General features: G+C 32.0%; 1 protein-coding gene across 1 annotated transcript; it reads left to right on the forward strand.

Moving 5' to 3' along the window:
• The first annotated feature begins 554 nt into the window (after nt 1–554).
• Nucleotides 555–5,616, forward strand: LOC145039982 (uncharacterized). Its single transcript, XM_078987976.1, has 11 exons — nt 555–579; nt 812–973; nt 1,063–1,071; nt 1,162–1,308; nt 1,417–1,852; nt 1,974–2,028; nt 2,070–2,358; nt 2,540–2,890; nt 3,007–3,349; nt 3,626–4,224; nt 4,352–5,616. Exons 1-11 carry the CDS (start codon nt 555–557, stop codon nt 5,614–5,616), a joined length of 3,681 nt encoding a protein of 1,226 aa, XP_078844102.1.
• Nucleotides 5,617–23,963: the final 18,347 nt, after the last annotated feature.

Genomic DNA, 23,963 nt, shown 5'->3' on the forward strand with positions numbered 1-23,963 from the left:
CGGAGACCAATTCGGACGATTACACGGTATCGTAGATCTCCATGATTTTCTAGGTTGCCTTTCATGCGTTGTAGATTGCGATCGATTTAGGGGGAATCGAGGACAGTCATTGACTGCTGATCTTCGACGACCGTCTATGGAAGATTGGAATCGTTGTATACAAACATCCAGACTTCTTTTGATGGAGTTATTTCTGCAACTACAACACAAGCTTCCGCTTCAAATCTTATTTTCGGACACATATCTACAATCCGACTCATGTTAACTTTAATATCTTTATTTAAAGTCTCTTTTACACAATATAAACAAATATATTTTCTATTTTATACTATTTAATATTTTTAAAATCTTCAATTTACTAATTTTTTTAAAATATATTATAAAAGAGTAAATTAATATTTGCAAATTTTGTTAAACATTTTAATAAACAAATTAATAAAGGTAACTTTTTAAATACATTTACTTTATTATCATTATTTATTTAATTCTAACTAACTTCAATTGTATTATATAAACATATTATGTACATAATTTCACATTTCATTTCCTAACCTATGTCTTCTTATGCAGAAAACAACAGTAACATGTACCACATGCAGGCCAAAGAGAAAAGAAGACAAAGAAAAATATATTTGGAAAATAAAAGATCGAAGAAAATAAAAACAATATCAAACGTTCCAAGTATATCATTACAACATCTCTTCAAAAATACCATTAACTATAACCGTATTAGTATTTTATATTCCATCTTTTACTGTCATATAGTTGAATACATATATTTACAAGTTTTATAAGTTATTTCTATTTGCAGATCAATCAACCAACATTGTTCGTCAAACTCAAAATGTCAATTCATTTACAACACCTGCAAAGCATAACACAACCATACAATACTGTCCTTCCTTTACAGATGTTAGAACTCCATTTTCTAACATTACAAATGTTATAAATCCGTTATCTAACATTACGAATGGTAATTATTTGTGGTTTTTAAAATATACTATTATCCATTATGTAAATATTTATTTATTTAGTTAACTATTTTATTTTTATTTTATTCAGATAACATTGGTTTCGATAAATATATCACTTCCAAGTTAGCAAAGAAAAGATAGTACCATGTACTTTCAAATGATATGACATCAAAAAATGCATCTACAGTAACAACTTCTTCATCATCAATCAAGTTAAATCTAGGATGTCATAAATTAAAAACGAAGACAAGACATTTATCCCCTATCCCATTGATTGATTTGACAGAAGATGTAGAAAATATACATCAAGTGAACAATGAAAATCGTATAGTTGGTATCTCAAATGGTAATGAAAAAATAAAATCCATTTTACATTTCAGATACTATGTTCTATATAATTATAAAATTCATTGATATTTTATTCAATGCTTTTATTTTACAGAATATTTGGATCATGGTGATCAAGATGTTGTATGTCAAACATGTCGTGCAAAGTTATGGAGAAATGAATCCATTAGAGGTAAAGAAAATGGGAACACGGATTATTCATTATGTTGTGGTTACGGCAAAGTTCAACTTCCAGACTTAAAGAATGCACCCCCTACTTATGAAAGAATGTTTCGAAATATGGATTCAAAAAGCAAACACTTCAGGAAAAACATTCGACGTGACAATTCAATGTTTTCTTTCACGTCGATGGGTGGTAAAATTGACTCTTCAATCAATAGAGGAAACGCTCCTTACATTTTCAGATTGGGTGGTCAAAATTATCATAGTATTGGAAGTCTTTTGCCAGCAAAAGGATCGGAACCAAAATTCTCTCAGTTATACATTTATGACACTAACAACGAAATTACAAATAGACAAAGATGTTTTCGGTATTTTCTCAAACTTCTTATTCATAATCTATTATTATTATTATTATTATTATATATATATATATATATATATATATTATGTATATATTACTAATATTATGTATAAATTTATTTATTTTAGTGGTGAAAAAGATCAATCAACATCAACTGATAGTGATATTGTTAAAGATATTAAGGTGATGTTGGATTCAAATAATGTCTTGGTTAGATCTTATAGAATGGTAAGAGATACTTTTCAAAAAATCCAGAAGTTGATATGAAATTACGACTTATCGGGAGAAGGGAGCAAGATGGAAGAACATATAACCTACCGACTGCTTCTGAGGTTGCTGCTTTAATAATTGGTGACATTTCGGATTCAATCGAAAAGAGGGATATCGTCGTTCAAACAAAAAATGGTTGTCTACAACGTATCAGTGAATTGCATCCTTCGTACCTTCCTCTCCAATATCCATTGCTATTTCCATATGGGGATGATGGTTATAGTGTTGACATTCTTCATAGAGGTGTGTCATTTACGACCAACAGCAAGCGTGCGAAATGTACAATGAGAGAATATTTTGCTTATACGATTCAAGACAGAGATCATTCGTTCTCTCTCATACTTAATTCAAGAAGGTTGTTTCAACAATTTCTGGTAGATGCCTATACTATGATGGAAACGGAGAGAATGTACTACATACGTAGGCAACAACATGTTCTTAGATGTGATTCTTCGTAACCAAAAAGCTCAAGGAACGACTGATATCTCGAATGTCAGCCAACGTGTCATATTACCTTCATCCTTTACCGGAGGTGCACGCTATATGCTGCAAAACTATTTGGATGCCATGTCACTATGTAAATGGTTTGGATATCCTGATTTCTTCATAACCTTTAAGTGTAATCCCAAATGGCCTGAGATTAAAAGGTTTCTTAAGGATACTTCACTTCAACCAGAAGACAGACCTAATATACTATGTAGGTTGTTTAAGATCAAGCTTGATGCATTCATTAAAGACTTAAGGGAGAATCAAATTTTCGGCAAAGTTCAAGCATGTAATTAAAACTATATTTTTAATTTTTTTATAAAACATTGATCTTATTATTATATTTTAAATATGTTTTGATATCTAATCACATTCTCTTTTATTTTTTGTCAAATTCTTTTACAGATGTTTATACCATTGAATTTCAAAAAAGAGGTTTGCCGCATAGTCATATATGTCTATTCATGCATTCTGACAACAAGCTACCAACTGTTGAACTTATCGATCCAATAATTTCAGCAGAGATACCAGACAGAATTGAAGATCCTGAATTGTATTCACTTGTACATGAGTTTATGATTCATGGTCCATGTGGAGCTGAAAATATGATTTGTCCATGCATGGTGGATAAAAAGTGCTCTAAAAACTTTCCAAAACAATTCATTAATCATTCGTCTGTTGATCAGAATGGTTTTCCGTTATATAGGCGAAGAAACGATGGTCATTTTGTAGAAAAATCAGGTGTAAGGTTGGATAATAGAAATGTTGTTCCATATAACAAATATCTATTGAAAAGATATCAGGCACATATTAATATTGAATGGTGCAATCAGGGATCTTCTATAAAGTATTTGTTTAAATACATAAATAAGGGTCCTGATAGAGCTACAGTTGCTGTTGTACTAACCAACAATGAATGTGAAAATAATGATGCGGTCGATGAAATAGCTGAATATTACGATTGTAGATATTTATCAGCATGTGAAGCATCATGGTGAATTTTTAGATATGATGTTCATTGCAGATATCCTTCTGTTGTTAGACTACCTTTTCATCTTCCTAATCAACAACATATTGTATATGGCGAAGATGATGATATTGATGATGTTCTTGACAAACCTTCTGTTGCGGCTTCAAAGTTCACAGCTTGGGTGGAGTGTAATGCAATCGACAGTGAAGCACGAAAACTCACATATGTTGAATTCCCTACAAAGTTTGTTTGGATATTAAATGGTCGGTTTTGGAAGCGAAGGAAAGTAGGAAAAGCCATCGGTAGAATTCATTATGTTTCACCTAAACTAGGTGAAGCATATTTCTTAAGGATTCTTTTAAATAAAGTAAAAGGACCAACATCATTTGATGAAATTCGCACGGTAAATGGAGAAACACATTCTTCTTTTAGAGATGCCTGTTATGCACTCGGGCTATTAGATGATGACAAGGAATACATTGATGCAATTAAAGAAGCAAGTCATTCTGGATCTGGTTTTTATCTACGCTTTTTATTTGCTACATTGTTGATGTGTAATAGTATGTCTAAACCAGAGATCGTTTGGGAAAATACATGGGAATATTTGGCAGATGGAATTCTATATAGCCAACGACAAAGATTTAAGTCAGAAGGTATTACATTTTTTCTTATTTTTTAAAATTAATTTATTTTTATTTTTCAACACCCATTAAATAATTAGTAATGAAATTATTAAATATCAACCACGTATTTTATTAATTATTTAATATTTTCGTGCAGAATTGTCTCTCGGAGTAGATGAACTTAAGAACTTAACTTTGTTCGAAATACAACAAATTTTACTTCGAAACAACTCTACTCTCAAAAACTTCAAAAACATGCCATACCCAGATGTTGAATCCGTTTCTTCTTCAAACAATCGACTTATCACCGAGGAGCTAGATTACGACATTCCCGTGATAAAGAATGACTATGATCGTATGTTTCTTGCATTAACAAATGAGCAACGGAACATTTTCCTAAACATCAAGAGTGCTATTCAACAAAATAAAGGAGGTGTCTTCTTTGTTTACGGTTATGGTGGAACGGGTAAAACTTTTTTATGGAAAACAATATCTGCAGCAATTAGATCTGAAGGAAATATTGTATTAAATGTTGCTTCAAGTGGTATTGCTTCCTTATTATTGCCCGGTGGTAGAACAACACACTCTCGATTTATAATTCCATTTGAGCATACAGAGGATTCTTTTTGTAACATAAATCCAGACGGTGAGTTGGCAAGCTTAATAAGGAAAACCTCTTTGATAATTTGGGATGAAGCACCTATGGTCCATAAGCATGCATTTGAAGCTTTAGATCGAACTTTGAAGGATTTATTAAGGTGCGTAAATTCAACCATCTCAAATATTCCATTTGGAGGGAAAGTTATTGTCTTTGGAGGAGATTTTAGACAAATTCTACCTGTTGTGTCGGGTGGCAGTAGACAGAACATTGTAAATGCTTCTTTGAGTTCTTCATATTTATGGGAACATTGCAAAGTCCATAGATTAACAAAAAACATGAGGCTAACTGTTGGAAGGGATCAATCAGATATAGGAAAAATAAGAGATTTTGCAAATTGGTTGTTGGATATAGGAGAAGGAAAACTTGGTGGTCCGAACGACGGTGAAACGATTATCGATATTCCGGATGATATTCTCATTAATGATTCACATGATCCTATAGGTTCCTTAATTGAGTTTGTATATCCTTCAATTTTAGAGTACTATAGCGATATAAATTATTTCCAAGAAAGAGCGATACTTGCTCCAAAAAATGAAGTTGTCCAGGAAATAAACGACCGTTTACTTAAGAAGTTTCCAGGAGATCAAGTTGAATATTTAAGTTCAGACTGCATATGTGAATCCGAATTTCTCCATGATCAATTTGATGCAAATCGATACTCTCCTGATGTATTAAATGGACTCAAAGTATCCGGTTTACCAAATCATAAATTAGTTTTAAAAATTGGTGTTCCAGTAATGTTACTGAGAAATATTGATTAGAAAAACGGCTTATGTAATGGCACAAGACTACAGGTGTTATCATTGAGCAAACGTGTTATTGAGGCACGTATAATAACTGGAACTAATATTGGAAATCGGACTTTTATTCCAAGAATGTCTTTAACTCCATCAGAAAAAAAGATTCCCTTCAAATTCACAAGAAGACAGTTTCCTTTGGCTGTATGTTTTGCAATGACTATTAACAAAAGTCAAGGACAATCGTTGTCAAAGGTTGGTCTATTTCTGAAAGATCCAGTTTTTTCACATGGACAATTGTATGTTGTCTTATCTAGAGTTCAGAGTAGAGAGGGATTAAAATTATTAATTTTAGATAAAGATGACAAACTCACAAATAAAACTTCCAATGTTGTTTATAAGGAAGTTTTTCGAAATTTGTAGTCAACTTTTTTGTAACGTCGTTTTATTCAATTTTAGCAAATCACACTTAATCCATCATATTACTGTATTTTTTTATAATTACGTATTGTTGTATTTTATGTTAATTTCATTACATAGATTGGTATTGTATCATCTGCATATGTCCAATAAGAATGATGAATAAAAAAAAATAGTTTTCAAAAATCTTCATTCCTAATTAAATACTTCCCATTTAGTTAGTAATTAAATAACTACCAATAAAAATAATTATTTAAATATTCAATATTACAATTTATAAGTTATCAGAATTATTGATATAATATTTTATTAAACAATTAATTTTTAAATTCAATTCAAAAACAGCACCCGTGGGTTCCATGGGTTTTAACCTAGTATTTAGAATAGAATTCGAGTTATTATCTTGGTATATCTGAAGTAATATTTGGTAAAAGAATATTTTATTTAATTAAAACATTTTTGACCTTACAAATTAATTCTAAAAAAGTGTAATGTGATAAAAAGGTATTGATAATGATCTCTCAATCAGCTTTAATGAATTCATTCCATAATTTAAATTGTTATTATGTCTTAAAATATTCATTCTCTTCCGAAAAAAATTATTTATTTCAGTCTTAAAAAAAACGGTATACTATATTAAAGAATGAATCTTAACTTATTGAAGCTAATAATGCATTTATGATAATTTGAAAAGTATATATTTTTATGAAAAGTAAGATATATATATATATATATATATATATATATATATATATATATATATATATATATATATATATGTTAATGTGAGATGGCCTAATTTTGTGAGACTGTGAGATGCATTTTTTTATTTTTTTTATTTTTTATATATTTTTTTAAAATTTTTTTAGTTAATTCAAGTTCCGAAAATAATATTTAAAAAAAGAATTTTTGGATTTTTCCATTTATTTTGCATTTTAAAATTATTTTTTAGAAAATATGTCAGTGTAATATTCTATTAGAATATTTCACTTATTTTTCAAAAAAAAACGGAATTTTTTTTATTTTTTTATTTTCTTTTATTTTTTTTAGTTAATTCGAGTTCCGGAAATAATATTTAAAAAAAGAATTTTTGGATTTTTTCATTTGTTTTGCATTTTAAAATTATTTTTAAATTTGGTCTCACGGTCTTACAAAATTAAAATGGTCTCAAATGAACCTGAACATATATATATATATATATATATATATATATATATATATATATATATATATATATATATATATATATATATATATATATATATATATATATATATGACTTCTTTATTTTCTAAGATTATTAAAAGCCTTTTTCATAATCAAAGACAAAATAAAGTTAATGTTATTTTGTTTTGTTTTATTAATAATTGCTTGAAATCAAATATTTTTTCAACATGTTATTCCTATTTATACTTCTATTCATTAAATGAAGATAAACGTCACGATCAAAAAATAAAATAAAAGAATAATTAATAGTATTTACATGTCACATTCTTATATTATAAGAAAGATAAGCGGAAGAAAATATAAATTGATATTTAAACTTTCTTCTAAAAATATGTACGGTGAATGTAAAATTTTATTAGAAGTATATAATTACATGAAGTTTGTTCGATTAGAAAAAGTAACATTGTAGTTTAATGGTTTTGGATTTTGAAGGCCCAATAGTGGGCTTTTATTTTTCCTAGAATAATTTAACTTGCTTCACCTCTCCGGTTGGCTGTCACTACTAGCTGTCACCTGATATATGTTTAGAGCTGTTATGTCAATAAAAGAAAACAAGCCCATTTGTTCAGTAATTTGGGCCAATTTGAACTGTGAAAGATATTTATGGACCAAATCACCAAATCGGAGAATAACTAAATTAATAAAATACAAATCTTTCATAAATAGGTCCATAGAATATTAAATTTAGTTCTTGATTATTTCGGTCATACGAAAGTCCTTATGATTTATCATGGTTCGTTCCTGACACATATAAAATAACTTAATTTTTTTTTCTTTTTATTGCAACAAACAAAAATAAACAAAAAATAAATATTATCCCTAATCTCTCTTTCTTTCTCTCTCTCTCAAACACCCACACACACAATGCTATCTTCAAAAGATCACCACCAATGTTGTCACTACAACCAAGATAACCTCACTAAATGGTCACACCTGTACCCCCTCCACCACCATCCCTTTTGGTTACCCTCCATCACCACTACAGATCACCGAATCGACCATTTCGATGTACCTGCTTTTAAGGGAAACTTATTGAAATCATCTCACTTCAAATAAAAACAAGATCAAAACATGAACGAAAAGAAAGCAGTAGTTCATCAAAACCGCTTTTCAATCAATCACTATCAGTCCATTATCGTTCACCAACACCGTTTTTCAATCCATTGTTAACATAAAGTACACCAAAAAAAACTTCACTTTTTAAAAAACATAATACATTGTACGTTTACATTAAACCACAAGTACAAGTAATTACTATAAGTCCAAATATATAAAATATGTTCAACGATCAAGCTGGGTTTACGAGGTTTTACAACAAAAACATAAATACTTCTAATCTTGATCACACATAACACCTTTTCCCTTTTGGCCACATTACCATGTCTTGTAACATCCAACATGAGTTAAGTATAAGCTAAAGGGTTAGTGTGTAACAATACAATTTTGACATAAACCCCAATTACAACGTACATAATAAGAACTCCAAAGTAATAAATTTAATTATAGCATAAACACCAAATTGTATATTGACTTGCAACTTCCACAAGATTCACCATTTTCACCATGGTTATATACATCCATGGATAAGCATCACTACTCCATATAAGAATAAATCATTTAAAACTAAAAAGATATCTACCACCAATAAAGCGAAGCCTTAGAACACCCATAATGCTCACTTGTACGACCACCATATGACATCTGGCATTTGATTTTCACCATCCAATGAAGTGAAGCCTTAGAACACCCATAAGGATCACTTTGCAATGATCACCATTTAATACGGTCTTTTGGATTTTCACCATCTAATGAAGTGAACATCCAATAAGGCTCACTTCGCAACGAGCACCATAAAACATTTATGGCTAAATACATGTATCAAGGTGTATACTAAACATGTTCTTAACACCAAGTAAGGTTACCTACTCACCATATAGTTTTACAACATCACAATAACACCATATCATAATATAATACTCATAAAAAACTAGGTATCAATCATCTGGAAAGATGAGTGTGGTTACTGACTTTAATAGTTAGGTATTTTATAACTACACAATCCCACCAGCTCTTGGCCTTATTCGTTTCCAAGAACCCTTCAATCTGAATCATACATTGAACCTTCAATATTGATTATCACATTTTTAGCAATGTACTTTCTATTTATCAAGAGACTTTAATTAAGTATATTGCTCCAATTCTTATATAAAAAATGACTATGACCATCTAGTAATTCTAATAATCTTTCAACTATATTCCAATAGCTATTTAGGTGTTGTTTGTTTGTTTTTTTTTTCTTTTGTTTTTTGTAAAAAACTGTTTCTTACCACTTATTGTTGTACGGCATAGCACACGCGCAACACTTTTAATTTCGCATTAATTTGTTTTCTAAATAACTTCACGCTCAAAAACCTCTTCCCGTCCTCTGACCCCATATAACATTAGCCTTACCTCTTTTCACATCTTCATAACCTACACCTAAAAGAAAAAAAAGAACCGGACATAACATTGAAAAAGTCACTCATTCCATCTCCCATCGTTCTTCATTTCCCATCAAGTCATCTCCACAGCTCGCACGTTACCGGTCACCGGTCGCCATGACTGCTCCATCCTAGCCGATTTTATGTTACACCCTCTCTAATTTTATATTTGTTGCTCCCATCTCCCATCGTTGCTCCAACATGTATGTTTCTTCTTCTGATTCAGTTCTTGAATTCGACAACTGTTGTTGAAATCAATTGTTCTTTTCAGCAATATTTATGTTTATGAAATTAACTAATGTTATATGTTCTTGAAATCAATTATTCGTATGATTTTCTTGCTAAATTAGCAACATTTATATGTTTATGCTGTCAAGTTTATGCTAATTTTCTGATTTTCTTGCAAGTTTATGTTGATTTAATGCATGTCAATGAAAAGTATGATTTTTGTTATTCTGATTTGCTTCCAACCATATATATGTCTCATTTCTTCGCTAAATTGGATGTCTAAAGAGTGGGATGGATATTATATATATGGTGGTAGTAATTTAAGAGGGAAATAAGTTATACACTACAGGTGCTCAATGAAATGCTTGAGAGAATATTGAAGTTTAATTTAATTGCATTTCATTTGGTCATGCACATCTCTAGTAACAAATACAAATGGTCAAATGGTATATGCTTGTAATCTGAAGTATGCTAGTAAAAATGTGACGTATTTATGCTCTTTGAAATCATACTCGTATTAGTGAAGGAGGTGAAGCAAAAGCAAAGAAGAGCCAAGAGAATCTTGCTCAAAGTGTTGAATCAAGTTTTTATGAAGGAGCACCAAATCAATATTAATTTGAAGCAATTCATAATGACATTATTTAGGTAAAACAATGTAACTTTAATGTTAATTCATTTAATTTGTGAATAGTATTTAATAGTATTGAATTTTTTATAAAATATGTAGGAAATTTTATTTTACTGTTGCAAGACTAAAATTATTAAATTTTTTGTTTTGAAAAACTATTTTAATTTTGTAAAATTAGTGTATTTAAATTTTAGTTTATTCTAGCAGTTTGAAGAGGTTAAAAAAACAAACAAGCTTCTTATTACAGCCTGCAGCCGTTTGGTCCATCTTTTCTATTGAAGAGGGTTGCAGAGGTGGTCCGCAAACTTCTTGAATTTTCACTTCCAAAAAACAAACAACACCTTGTTTACAAGTTACTCTGATTTTGTGCATCCGTGTGTTTAACACAACGTTATATAGCTAAATGATGTACCAAGAGTGCTTAAATCATGCATAAAGATCCAAGGGACAACTGAAGTCAATTTTCATTCCGACCCTTTTTTATAAATATCTCATGTTGCCTAAATGTGATTTCTTTGGATTCTAGAATGAAATTTCATGCCAAAATTGTTTTTAATAATAACCAAATGCTTAGGTTGTCAAACCCTTTGAAATTATTCACTTTATACAAATTTTGACAATCAACTTTCATCAAAGTTTCTTAAATGACAAGTTGTCAAGTCCATGAAGTTCATAGAAACATATTTGTGTTTTTCTTCGATTTCAAGCTTCTAATCATGTTCACAATTATCACTAGTACTATTTTACTCTTACTCTAGTTTTGACCAAAATAGAAAAGTCAACTTTCACCACATTATCTTTAACCTCGTGAAAAATGGAATCGATTCATGTATTTATGTTTCTTGTGTTATGATAGGCTTCCATCCATGAACAATTTTTGCATGTATCACCCAATTTCAACATGCATTCCATAATGTTCTATTTCTATTCAAGACATGAACTTAAGTTTAGAAGATACCTTGATTTTTTTTTTAACAAAAGAGGTTTAGAATGAAATCACATTGATTACATTATTTTCCAACCATAACCGGACAAATACCAACCACCATAGCTATCACCGTCGTTGGCAATGTAGCTCTAAAGTATTTGTAACCACCACGACACCAGTTGGAGCTGCTGCTACTCCTATTCTCCATCCGATATCTCTCGCCCTATCTTTCTTCCTTCTCTTTTCTTTCTGCGATCATAGATCACAACCACACACATGCACGAGACTGACAAATCCTTTTCTTGTTTTCCTTCTTATCAAGACTCACAAAAAAAAAAAAAAATACAAAGCGAACCTAGGAGTGAAACTCATGTATATACTTCCCCTGAAGACATAAACTTGACGATAACTTGCTTTACACTCGCGATCTGACCAATCTTTGAATTCTCCCTAACCATAAAGGAATCCAAGATATCCAGGAGAAATGCAATGAGAAAACTTCCTAACCATGAGCACTTCTATGGTAGTTTACTTTCCTTCTCTTATACATCCATATTACAAACCAAAAATATTGTATACTTGAATCACATATTCCTTTGACTTGTTGTACTGAGAGCATAACAATCAAAATGTACCAATGATCCTCCAAACAAACACCCATTTCTCCACATTTAGGGTTCGAACGACCACCGAATTATGTTTTAAAATGAGAAGGCCTTGGGTCTTCTCATTCAGATACATCCCAACCTTGACTCTCAAAGTGTATAATACAACATAATATGATCCCAAAGACAATGATTAGCCAATCCCAAGGAAACTCTGAATCTTGGATAGTGACCTCGAAATTTCCCACAACATTATAGCCTCAAACCTAGTGAAGACAGTTAGAATACCACTTCATTTACAAGGCACCCTGAGAACTGAACCTTGCGTAAACGAAACTTATTGTAATGCCTGTGTTCCCCGCTAGGAATTAATAAGATGTGTAATTGACGGTGGTCAACAATTCTAATCATTTGATGATAAATAAAAGGAAATTGTTTGAATCTATGTGATTTATGTGATTATATTATGTGTATAGAATATTAGGCGAAATCTTAATAAATGAGGCTAAAACAAATTATAAAATAAAATATTAATTATGATAAATAGTCTTGATGAAAGTTGAAGTAGTCGTAACGAGGATTTTGAGGATATAAGGAACGCTAAAATCCGACTTCATATGAAGAAGTTATGATCAATTGAAGTTTCGTGCTCAACCTGATATAACAAAGTACATCGGAAATAGTGAATCGAAGATAGGTTTCTTATTAGCCAAAGTGATATAAATGAAAGTTATAGTAATCGTAAAACCGAGAGCATGCATATAGAGAATGCCTAAATATATCTACATATGAGGAAGTTATGATTTTTAGAAGTTTCAACGTGGTTGTTTTAGCAACTAAATCGAATTTTATATCAGTTGATTTTTAGCCAAAACAATCTAAACGAGATTTGATGATCTCTTTAATAAGAGTCTGTTGATATATAGACAGTTGAGAACAGATGTTGTAGGAAAAAGATATGAATTTTAAATGAAGTTTAGCAGTTTAAGCCTTCTAAAATAATAAATAATAACTAAAGTGAAAATAAGCTGATAGAGTCTAAATAAAAGCTATAGATCTCATTGATAGCTACACATGGATATAAAGAATGTCAAAAACAGATTTTGTATGAAGACGTTATGAATTTTTGAAATTTTCCCGAGTGCGCGACGCACTAAAAGGCGTGGTGCGCACTTTCTAGAAGCTGCCACAGAGCACCACACAATGTTGGACACGTGTGTGTAGCAGGGTGGGTTAACCAGACCAGGGCGCAACATTACTCCCCGTATTTTCACCCCATAAATACGTCTTTAAGCTCATTTGATTTCCCATACACTCTAATCTCTCTCTCTCTCTCTCTCTCTCTCTCTCTCTCTCGAAATTCTTTGCAATTGGCCAAGAAATCTTAGTGTTTAGGATATTTTGGCAAAGCTCTAAGGTCCCTGAGTACCCGGTGTTAGTAGCTATCAGGTCAGAGTTCTGACAATTCAATTTCCAGACTTTTTTTTAAGAAATCTCTATACATTAAGCCACACTTATATTGCTTTCATTGTAACTTATATTTATATTCATAATCATTGTTATGAATTTATAAAAAAAGATTTATTAGTGATTCCAAGACATTAAATGATTGATCTACTTATGGGGGTGATATCTACACTAGATTTAGTGAGGTGTTTAAAATGAGATTTCCAAACAATATACTCTATATACCAAACAGACCCTACCTCCGATATGATCTTATATGGTTGCTCCTTACTTGATAGATCTTGATGTAGACATTGATATTGTTAAGGAATCTCGATTATCATTAGTCGTAATAAATAATATACTAAGACTTAGTAAAATGAACCTATGTCACATCAAAGGAAAAACTAAGTGTTGAAGCGAAGCACTTCCCAACTTTCCAATTATCCACTTTAACAAGTGGATGAATAATTACTTTCGGATTACACATAGATATAAAGTATCTAGATGATTATATGCTATGTGTTCCTATAATAAATTGCTGCAAGGCTTGTGAAAAACAAGTTTATGCTTATGTGTCTTCATTAAAGATGACATCCCAAGGTTTTTATATATCAATGAAATATATTTCTTCAAAAATACTTCAATAATTACGTTTTGGTAACAAATGACGCAATTTAATGAATACTCTAAATTTAAATAAGCATAAAGAAAAAGTTTTAAATTGGCCGTGAAATTGAGGATGTCATAGTTGGTATCAGAGCGATAGTTCAAGGGAACTAGAAATACTTGAGAATTTCTAGAGTTAAACGTAGAATGTTAAACGATGATTGTGAGATGTGAGTTTATTTTATTTTAGGTAGTATACATGAATTAAAACTATCACAAGAATACTTTAGGATAAGATTACTAATTTGTTGATATGTGCTAAATGATTTATGTTATAGCATTCCTTAGGTTCCCTACATAGATTACTATTACTTTATTAGATCGTAGGTCTATTGTCGATCTAGATTTGGAAAATTTATGTGCTCACGATTCTAAATGTATAATTAATGTATTAGAACTGACATATAAGTTTTTGGAGTGATAAGGAAATTTTATGCATCTAAACATAAATAAAAACCTTTCCTAAATAAACTCGTGTATCGGTACATTGAATGCTCGCTTTGTTGTACAGATCATCATGGTGAGAACGCAAAGTAGACTAGGAAACGGTAACGGTAATCAACAGTTTGAGCCTTGTGTAATCGAGCGTGCATCTTGAGTGGTGTCAGTGCCTGAACCTATCACAATGGCAGGAGTTCAAGCATTATGAAAGCCATGCTATATTGAAAAATGGAGGGTATTGGACGACTCCTACGGGAGAATATGGATGAACCAGCGACCCGTGTTGTGCAACCTGATATGAATGAAGAACAGTCTGAGGAAGAAAAATATAGCCTGTCACACCACTAGCTGATGTGGCGGAACATGTCGGGGTGTGTGAATCAGTTCATGGATCACAAGCAATTAAATTTATATCACAAGTACAACAATAACAAAACAGTAGTTGTATTCCATCTTGAAGTTTAAATACAAGGTTCTTATAGATGATAATAGAGTACATGAATAGCCTTAAACAGGAGACAGATATAACCCGGGTCACTCCAAACACTCGTTTTGAAGTGTTTTCGCTCATTGGAGTGTAATATCATATCTAATTAGAGTTTATAAATCTAATTAGATATATTTGTATATCATTTCATAATCCATAGGAATCTTGCGCGTTCGCGAACCCAGAACTGACGTTTAGGATCCAAACTGACGCGTTTCTCAACCGATGAGTTCATACCCCTACCCTTTTTCAATGGTTTTTAAATGTTTTCAGGGGGGAATACAAGCAAAAGTACAAGAAATACTTGTACTCAAAACTTGTTTTACATACATTGTGTTTCATATATATATGCTTTTGGAACTGACAGTCGTAACAAACAACAATTTGAACCTACAGAACACATTATCATGTTATTTGTGAAACACATTATAAATTGTTATATTTATATTTTCACAAATGTTTTCCTACAATATAGAAGTTTAAAAGCATAACATTTATACATGGTTTTGTCCTCGGTGAACACTCCACAGACATCAGAAAATATAAAACATTTGTAATGTCCTTAATAAAACACCTAGGCTCGAGTGTAAAGGACAGGATCCATTAGAACTTAGATAGTCATAGATACTACTTCCCCTAAGCACCAGAAGTAAAGGGAAATATTAAAGATTGGAAACACGCCCTCTGTAACACTTCCTTGGCACGAGAGAGTGGAGGACTACCCCTATAATGAGAATCTCCGAACAGAGGAGAGCGTGACTTGAGTGTATAGATCTATACGGGACTGATAATCCCGCACCTGGCTGCTAACTACAGCCGAACTGAAAGGTTCAAGGGTGACGAAAGTCATAAAAAGGATACTGGCCACGACCCGAGTCATATCTAGTCTGAAGTATGGTTAAGGACTCGCAATCAAGATTATTAACACTTTACACTTATTTAATAGTTTTATGTACGTAATAAAACTAATGTACATTTAAGGATAATTAGAATTTCGGGAGACTTCACACACATTCAGGAAAATATGGGGTTTTCCTGGGGATAACATTGAACATAATCAGAATCGGTAACAGTTCGCACACACAGAATCGGTAACAGTTCACACATGCACACATTCAGGAAAATATGGGGTTTTCCTGGGGATAACATTGAACATAATCGGAATCGGTAACAGTTCGTACACAAAGAATCGGTAACAGTTCACACACACATGTAGGAAAATATAGGATTTTCATGAGTAACAGTAGTACGTAACCAGAAAAGTGTAACAAGTTAGATAACTAAACTTTGCAATTCACAAGAACAATTATGATTTCAGTGTACATCTTTTACATTACATTTTAGATTTGGTAAACATTACTTTTAAGAAAATATGGGATTTTCTTGGATAACCACTTTTTCAGGAAACCAAAGGAACTCATACATTTTCAGAAAACTAACCGCTTATGAACTCACCAGCTTTATGCTGATTTTCAAACTACTTGTATTCTCAAGTCCGCATTAGACAGGTACCCGACGATCTCTTTTGGCGAAGACGGAGTGCGTAGAAGACTCGTCTCATTTGTTCATATATACTATGTATCACACTTGTATAATTTACTTTTGAAACAAATGTAAACTTTTATATATGTAATGTAATGGTTGTCTACTTTGCTTACTATGTGCATTGGATTTGATACTCAACGTGGAGTCCGCCCTAGAAATGTTTCCGCCTTCGGTTTTTGGGGTGTGACACTAATGGTCAATAATTAGTCTCTAATGAGAATCAGGGACTGATTTGGCTAGTCCCTAAGACCTAGTCTTAGATAATCAATTTTTTTTTTTTGTATCTGGGAATGAAAATTAGTCCCTAATTCATCAATGTATTAAAGACTAAAGATCAGTCTTAGATAATATCACATTCAGTCTCTAATTTGTTTTATTCAAATCCCCAATTTGATATCATATCAGTCCCTGATACCATATTTTAGAGACTGAATATTAACCCTTTATAATATATTATCCAGTCTGTAATATTTTCATTGAAATCTTTATTTTGTTTCCTATCAGTCCTTTTTGATATCATTTGGGACTGAATATCAGTCTTCTAAACTACCTAGATTAGTTTCTAATATTTTTTTTGACTGGATATTAGTCTCAAATACAATGTTATTCAATCCCTAACTTGATATTTCAAGGATTGAATACCAGTCTCGGATACAATGTCATGAGTCTTTAATCAAATTTTTAGGGACTGGACATCAGTCTCTAATCAGATTTTTCAATGACTAAATATCAGTCTTAAATACAATGTTATTCAGTTACTAACCTAATATTTCAAGGACTGAATACCAGTCTCAGATACAATGTCAATCACTCTCTAACCAGGTTTCTTAGGGACTACATATCAGTTTCAGATACAATGACATTCAGTCTCTAACTTGATTTTTCAGTGACTGAATATTAGTCTAGGATACAATGTCATTTAATCCCTAACATGGTTTTTAGTGACTATATATTAGTCTAAGATTCAATGCTATTCAGTCCCTAACATGAATTTTCAATAACTGAATATTAGTTTCTGATACAATGTCATTCAGTCCCTAACATACCTTTCCAATGACTGAATATCAGTCTAAAATGAAACATCATTCAGTCCCTAACCTTTTTTTTAGTGACTGGATAACAAACTCATATGCAATATCATTTTAGTATTAATAACTAGCTGTAAGTACTAGAGTTATAGACTAAATATACTGAAAATAGAAAATGTATTGTAATCTAGACATCATTTCCAAATTAAAACAATAAACAAAAAAAAATTCAAAGCAATGTGTCAATAGTAAAACCATAACTAAAAAAAGTTTTAACTTTTAACTTAAGGTCATGACTATTACTCTTCATCTAATATATTTGTCATGTCATCATATGCATGAAATCCTTGTTTATCAGGTGGGCATAATATTTTTTGAGAATCTGGGAACTTCGAGATCATAAATTGAAGCATCTTTTTACATTTCTCCTCACTTTGTTTCACTTTTTCTTTGTTTTCTTGAACCTCTTCCTCGAGTGCAGTAACTTTATTTTTTAAAGCCATTTCATCCGTTGAGGCTGATTGACATGTTTCCGCTGCTGATAAGATATATAGATATTTTTTCCTCATAATAGGTCCACTTGAAGCCTCCCATCCAGATAGTAATGTTTTATTTTTGACACAAACAGTTTTAATGACTTTTTTCTCTATTTCATATTCCATTTATGGAGTAATGCTTATTCCCACCGGAACTAATTTGGTACATTCATCCTCTTTCATTTGGAGAATATTTTCCTAAAACAACATAAAAACATATTATAATAACTTATATATAACACCGATATCAATATATTACAAACGGAAATTAATATTACTCGAGAAATCATTCTTACATATTGAATGCGTGTCTCATCATTTAGCCATTCCTTTGTAGCATGAAAATGCAACTTATGATATAATTCGATTGGGGTGGGGGGCAACTGAGTCTTTTTGTTTTTCTGCAATAATAAAAATTACCATAAGAACAATTATCTATAATTGGTGTTCAATGAATATGTTAATACAAATATAAACTAATTTGCTAGTTACCATGGTAAATTTGTGATTTGTTATTGATCAAGAGCCTCCTCTACTTGAAATCACTAGTTTTTCTCGATTATATTTCATTTGATCAGCATACTTCTACAAAATTTAAATTGAACATGGCTAATAACATATAAATAAGAATTAATTACGTAAAATATGTGTATATGTAAAGAGTGAAAAAGTTACATGTGCCTTATCTGTCTCCTAATAATCACACAAAGAAGACCAATCTTCTTTGCCACGATAATTTGGCTTCATTTTAGATCGTGCTAATTGTGGATTGGTCATTCCTCCATTTTTTTTCCAAATATCTTTCAAAGTATTTCGTGTGCGTTTCCATTGCCTTCACATTTGCTCATCTACACATTCCATCAAAAATATATATGCGTGCGGTATTTCAAATTTTTCTTGCAATTAGTACATATTTTAACCTTTTAGGGATGAGCTTTAGAACCGGACCAGTTCGGAACTGGAACCGGATTTGATTTACTATATGAAGTGAAAAATATTTAAAAAAACAGAAAAAAAACATAACATAGATATGCTGTCTTCCGGGACCTGTAGATGATTAACTATTTAACGAAAATATAACTTTGTGCAGTCTAAAATCAACTAAAAACAATAACTTACGTGTTGAAAAAAATCAAGTCACACCGACTTCATATGACTGACTTATGCATATTTTAAAAATGAGAGAATTAAAAAAAAAGTGCTAAAAAAGAAATTTTAGTCCAGTTCCAGTATAACTTAAATGTAATCTATCGATAATTTCTTCTTTATTTTCTTTCGGTAGTTTCTCCCATGTATGGAATTCCATTGGACGAAACTTTCACATCATAATTCCAACCTTCGTTGCAAAATGTATTGCTGAATCCCCAATGAATTTCTTAGTATATGTATCTTTTCTCAATGTAATCCGTGCATCTGGTTGATTCTCCACAATCTTGTCCAAAATTGTGACAGCCCGAAATTTCCATTCTGTACAAATCATTTGAAGCCAATAGAAGTTAGAACAATTACAGTGAAATTCCAGACTTTGAGTATAAGTTTGAGTATTTCAGGTTTAGCACTTAAGGAGATATCAGGATTGTGGATGCACTAGGGTTTTGTGCGACACTGTTATTCCAATACTCTATGATATTAGAGTTCATTCCGGGAATAAAATATTTTCTGCCAAAAATCTCAGGACTATATATAGAAATCTGAACCATATTCTTTCATTAGTTGCATTTCCAACTAGAGAAAAGTCGAATTCTCTCTCACGGATCTTCGGGTTTTTATCCCAAATCGTGAGTACTTCTATCTAGTTATATTATATAGCTTAGATTGTAGTTTATAACATCAAAATCGGATCAAAATCCCAAGATTCGGGAGATTACCGCCCAAGAACACATGGAGAGTAAACTCCATTTTAAGGGCCAAAAGTGTGCCCAATGTCCCTCAAAGCCTTGGAACTCAACATAGGGACTACCATTAAATGTTTAGACCACCAAAACAATTGAGAATCAATGGTGAAAGTGAGTTCACGGCCAAGGAAGTTCTTGGGCCGTGAACTCCATTTTCAAGTGACAAAATGCCCTAAAAACCTTCCTTAAGCCAAGAGACAAATTAGGACAAGTACCCTAGTGTGTTTGGGGATAGCAAACACCATTAAAACACCAAGAAAAGGGTGTTCACGGCCTAAGATGTTCCATGGCCATGAACTCCAATAAATGGTGCCATAAATCCTCCTAAAGCCTTGGACAATTGCCTTAATGCATTCCTTGATAATTTAGGGACTTGAAAACACCATAAACCTTTCCCCAAAGGAGATTACGGCCGTAATCTCCATGGGATATGGTCCCAGGGCCGTAAACCCCTATAAAGGGGGCAAATGTCACCCAAACACTTGGTTAAGCCTAGAAACAATTCACCAAACTAGTTGTATAAATGATAGGATTCATTTAGAGACCTTGTTGAGAGTTTACGACCAAGAGTTTACTCCTCTGGGCCGTAAACTCCAAAACATATGGTCATTTGACCATAAACTCCCATTAGAGGCATTGCACTCCTTTGTTGCAACCCATTTGCCTCCTAGCACTTGACCAAAAGTGTTTTCCTTGTGTGTGTTTAAAGTCTTCACTTGACACCAAGCACTTGTTCGATCCTTCCTTACGATAACAGTCCGTTCAATTCCAATCACTTACTGCAGGTGAGTTCATACCCCTTAATCAATGTTTTAACTATTTTTAAATATTTTATCCGGAGGGGGGGGGGGGATACAATTAGAATCATGCTACTTATTATATCAATCACATGTGATTAATAAGCAGCATTCAAATGATTTACTACTCATTAGCCGTTTTACCAAACAGTTTCCTTCAAATGATTTTCATAAACACTTTATATGTTTAAAACTCCTTATTACACTGTACATTTTACTATGTATATTACATTTCAAACTTATTTACAATTGTGTTTCAAAAAAATGTTTCTTGATACAAAACCGTTTTATCAAACCCATGCCTTCAAAACCCTTTTATAGATCGACATCAAGTTGATCTTTTCTTAGAAAATATTTATGTTCAAAGGTTTTTACAAAACTTATTTTATGCTTTTATTATAAATTTCATGCCTCTATATGTATGGTTATATAAGAAATGTTTAAAAGACTTAGGAAGGCTATCCACCTTATTTCCTTTTCGCGCTTGAGATGTGGTCTGGTGGGATATCGGGTACCCATACGAAGGTCGTTTAAATATTAGTTATATATTATGTGTACATATATGGTCATAAAGGTCCTTCCAGTTCATCCAATGCCCTTGAGTAGCAAGGGTATACATCCATGTTCAAACGTCCCAATTAGATTACTAGTAAACTACCATATGGGTAGTTTAGGAAGATACTAGAACCATTACTAGAACGTGATATCTTACAGTGAGTCGGTTCATTCATGAGTCTATACTTGCTAGGTAGAGAGCACGTACATTACAACTAGCACACACAGAACATTATAGTACATTACTTTACATTTACATTGATACGTTTACATAGAGATCCTGTTATACGCATGCCTATATATGTATAATTATATAAGCAATGTTTAAAGGACTTAGGAAGGCTATCCACCCTATTTCCTTTTCGCGCTTGAGATGTGGTCCGGTGGGATATTGGGTACCGTCCGAATGTCGTTTAAACATTAGTTATATATCATGTATACATATATGGACGTAATAGATCCTTTCAGTCAGTTCAGTGCCTTTGGGTAGCAAAGGCATACATTCATATACTTTTACATGATTACGCTTATATAAGTACATATACATGAATACGTTAACCAAATTGTGATCCACTGTATCGGAGCATGCCTTAAATGTCATGGCCTGAGTTGTAGCCAGAGTCTCTTGGAGGGAGAGCGTGAGTTTGCGTATAGATGTATACTGGATTGACTATCCTACACCTTGCTGCTAGCTACAGCCGGACCTGCAGGTCTGTGGGTACCAAACGTCATTCCGTTTTACGACCATTCGTATGTCGTTGTTACCGGTCAATAGTATGGTGTAATTAATCACATAATACCTTAATATAAATCCAGTTTAAGGTAGTTAGTACAGCAGTAGTTCTTATAGCGCTACATTTTAGTACTACATTAATTTTCCCTGTACATATATTTAGTGATCTTTTCACTTAAACTTTAAATGTAAAAACTATATTTTGTTAATGATAGTTACACTTGGGAAAATTACACACTTTTACATGAAACCAACATTTAGAACAGTTAAGTCTTGGTAGAAGACTACATTGATAACAATTAAGTCTTGGTAGAAGACACCCTTATATAATAGTAGGAATCATAGGGATTTCTAGTGTTTTTCAAACGTTTACAGTTGTTTTACAAACATTCTTATACTTACAGTTCATAAACTTACAAATTCTTACATACAAATTAAGACACTAAAATACTTATGATCTCACCAGCTTCAAAGCTGATACTCGCTTTCAAAATTACTTGTATCCTCAGGTCATTATAGACAGGTGCCGATGCAAGGAGAAAGGAAGATGGAGCTCATTCAAGACTCATCTTTCATTTTGATTTATGCTTTAGTATCTATTATAATTTGACAGAACACACTTGTATTAAAATTATATTATTAATGCAATGGATTATGTTGTTGCTTGTTTACTACTTTTCATTGTTGTGATACTGTACATGACGTCCTCCGCCCCAGAACGTTTCCGCCGTTCTTGGTTTTGGGGTGTGACAAAAATATGCGAAGCTTTTTTATTAATATTTGGGCCTCGCCTTCGTCTTTGATCTACACAATATATATTGTTCTTAATTTGTAATGTTATAAATAAACTAATAAAATCCTTACTACTTACTTGGAGCATGAGAGTGCTCAATTTGGGATTCCATGTTATCAATCGTGTTAGAGACATTTCCTTTACCAACTAACGTTATTGAAGATCGTTGAGTATCTTCCGTGGAACCACTTTGTCTTCTTTCTATTTTTACATTAATTAACACAGGTACAATTGAAATAATTTACTATTATGTCGGATATAATTTATGTAATTTATATACTATTACAAAAAGACGGGTTATAGTTTACTATTACACAATGGACCATTGCTATAATCTAATATAAGGCAAGTACCATTTATATAATTTACTATTACTCAAAATATTAAACACAAATGTAGTAACCTGTATCACCCGAGTTTGGAAAAGAATCCATATTTTGAGAAAGAGGACGTTCATTTGTTTTAGAAGTTGTTCTAGTGACCCTTTCTTCTTGGGCAAGCTGAAATGAAGTTGATCGAGTATTTTCTCATGCAACAGTTGCTCCTACAGAGATTCAATCATTAGTTATGATTGATTATGTTTGTTACAATAGTAAAAAAATTACAAACCTTGCACTAACAATTACCAAACAACCCCTTCGCTAACGTTTACCAAATAGACCCATACACTAACATTTACCGAACAACCCTTACACTTATTATAACCCTTTAAATTTTGGTCACCAAATTCAACTTTAACATATTATGTATGAATCAATTAAATGTAATCAGAAATTAACATGTAAGGTTATACCTATTGATGCAACAGATGTCATAACACGTTTATGTGTACGAAGCATGCACAATTTTGGATCCAATTCACTTCCACTTTCTTCACCAGTTGACACAAATTAAATTTGTCGAGGTTCTTTCCTTACACGCTTCATACCT

The sequence above is a fragment of the Lactuca saligna genome, chromosome 4 (genome assembly GCF_052625555.1).
Source record: "Lactuca saligna cultivar CGN05327 chromosome 4, ASM5262555v1, whole genome shotgun sequence".
Classification (NCBI taxonomy): Eukaryota; Viridiplantae; Streptophyta; class Magnoliopsida; order Asterales; family Asteraceae; genus Lactuca; species Lactuca saligna.

Bases quoted from the DNA above. Each gene is read 5' to 3' on its own strand.
- LOC145039982 (XM_078987976.1), top strand. From the start codon at position 555: ATGTCTTCTTATGCAGAAAACAACA. The intron at 1,309-1,416 runs GTATCTCAAATG...TTTATTTTACAG, and splicing joins CAATGAAAATCGTATAGTTG to AATATTTGGATCATGGTGAT. The intron at 3,350-3,625 runs GTTGGATAATAG...TGTTCATTGCAG, and splicing joins GTAGAAAAATCAGGTGTAAG to ATATCCTTCTGTTGTTAGAC.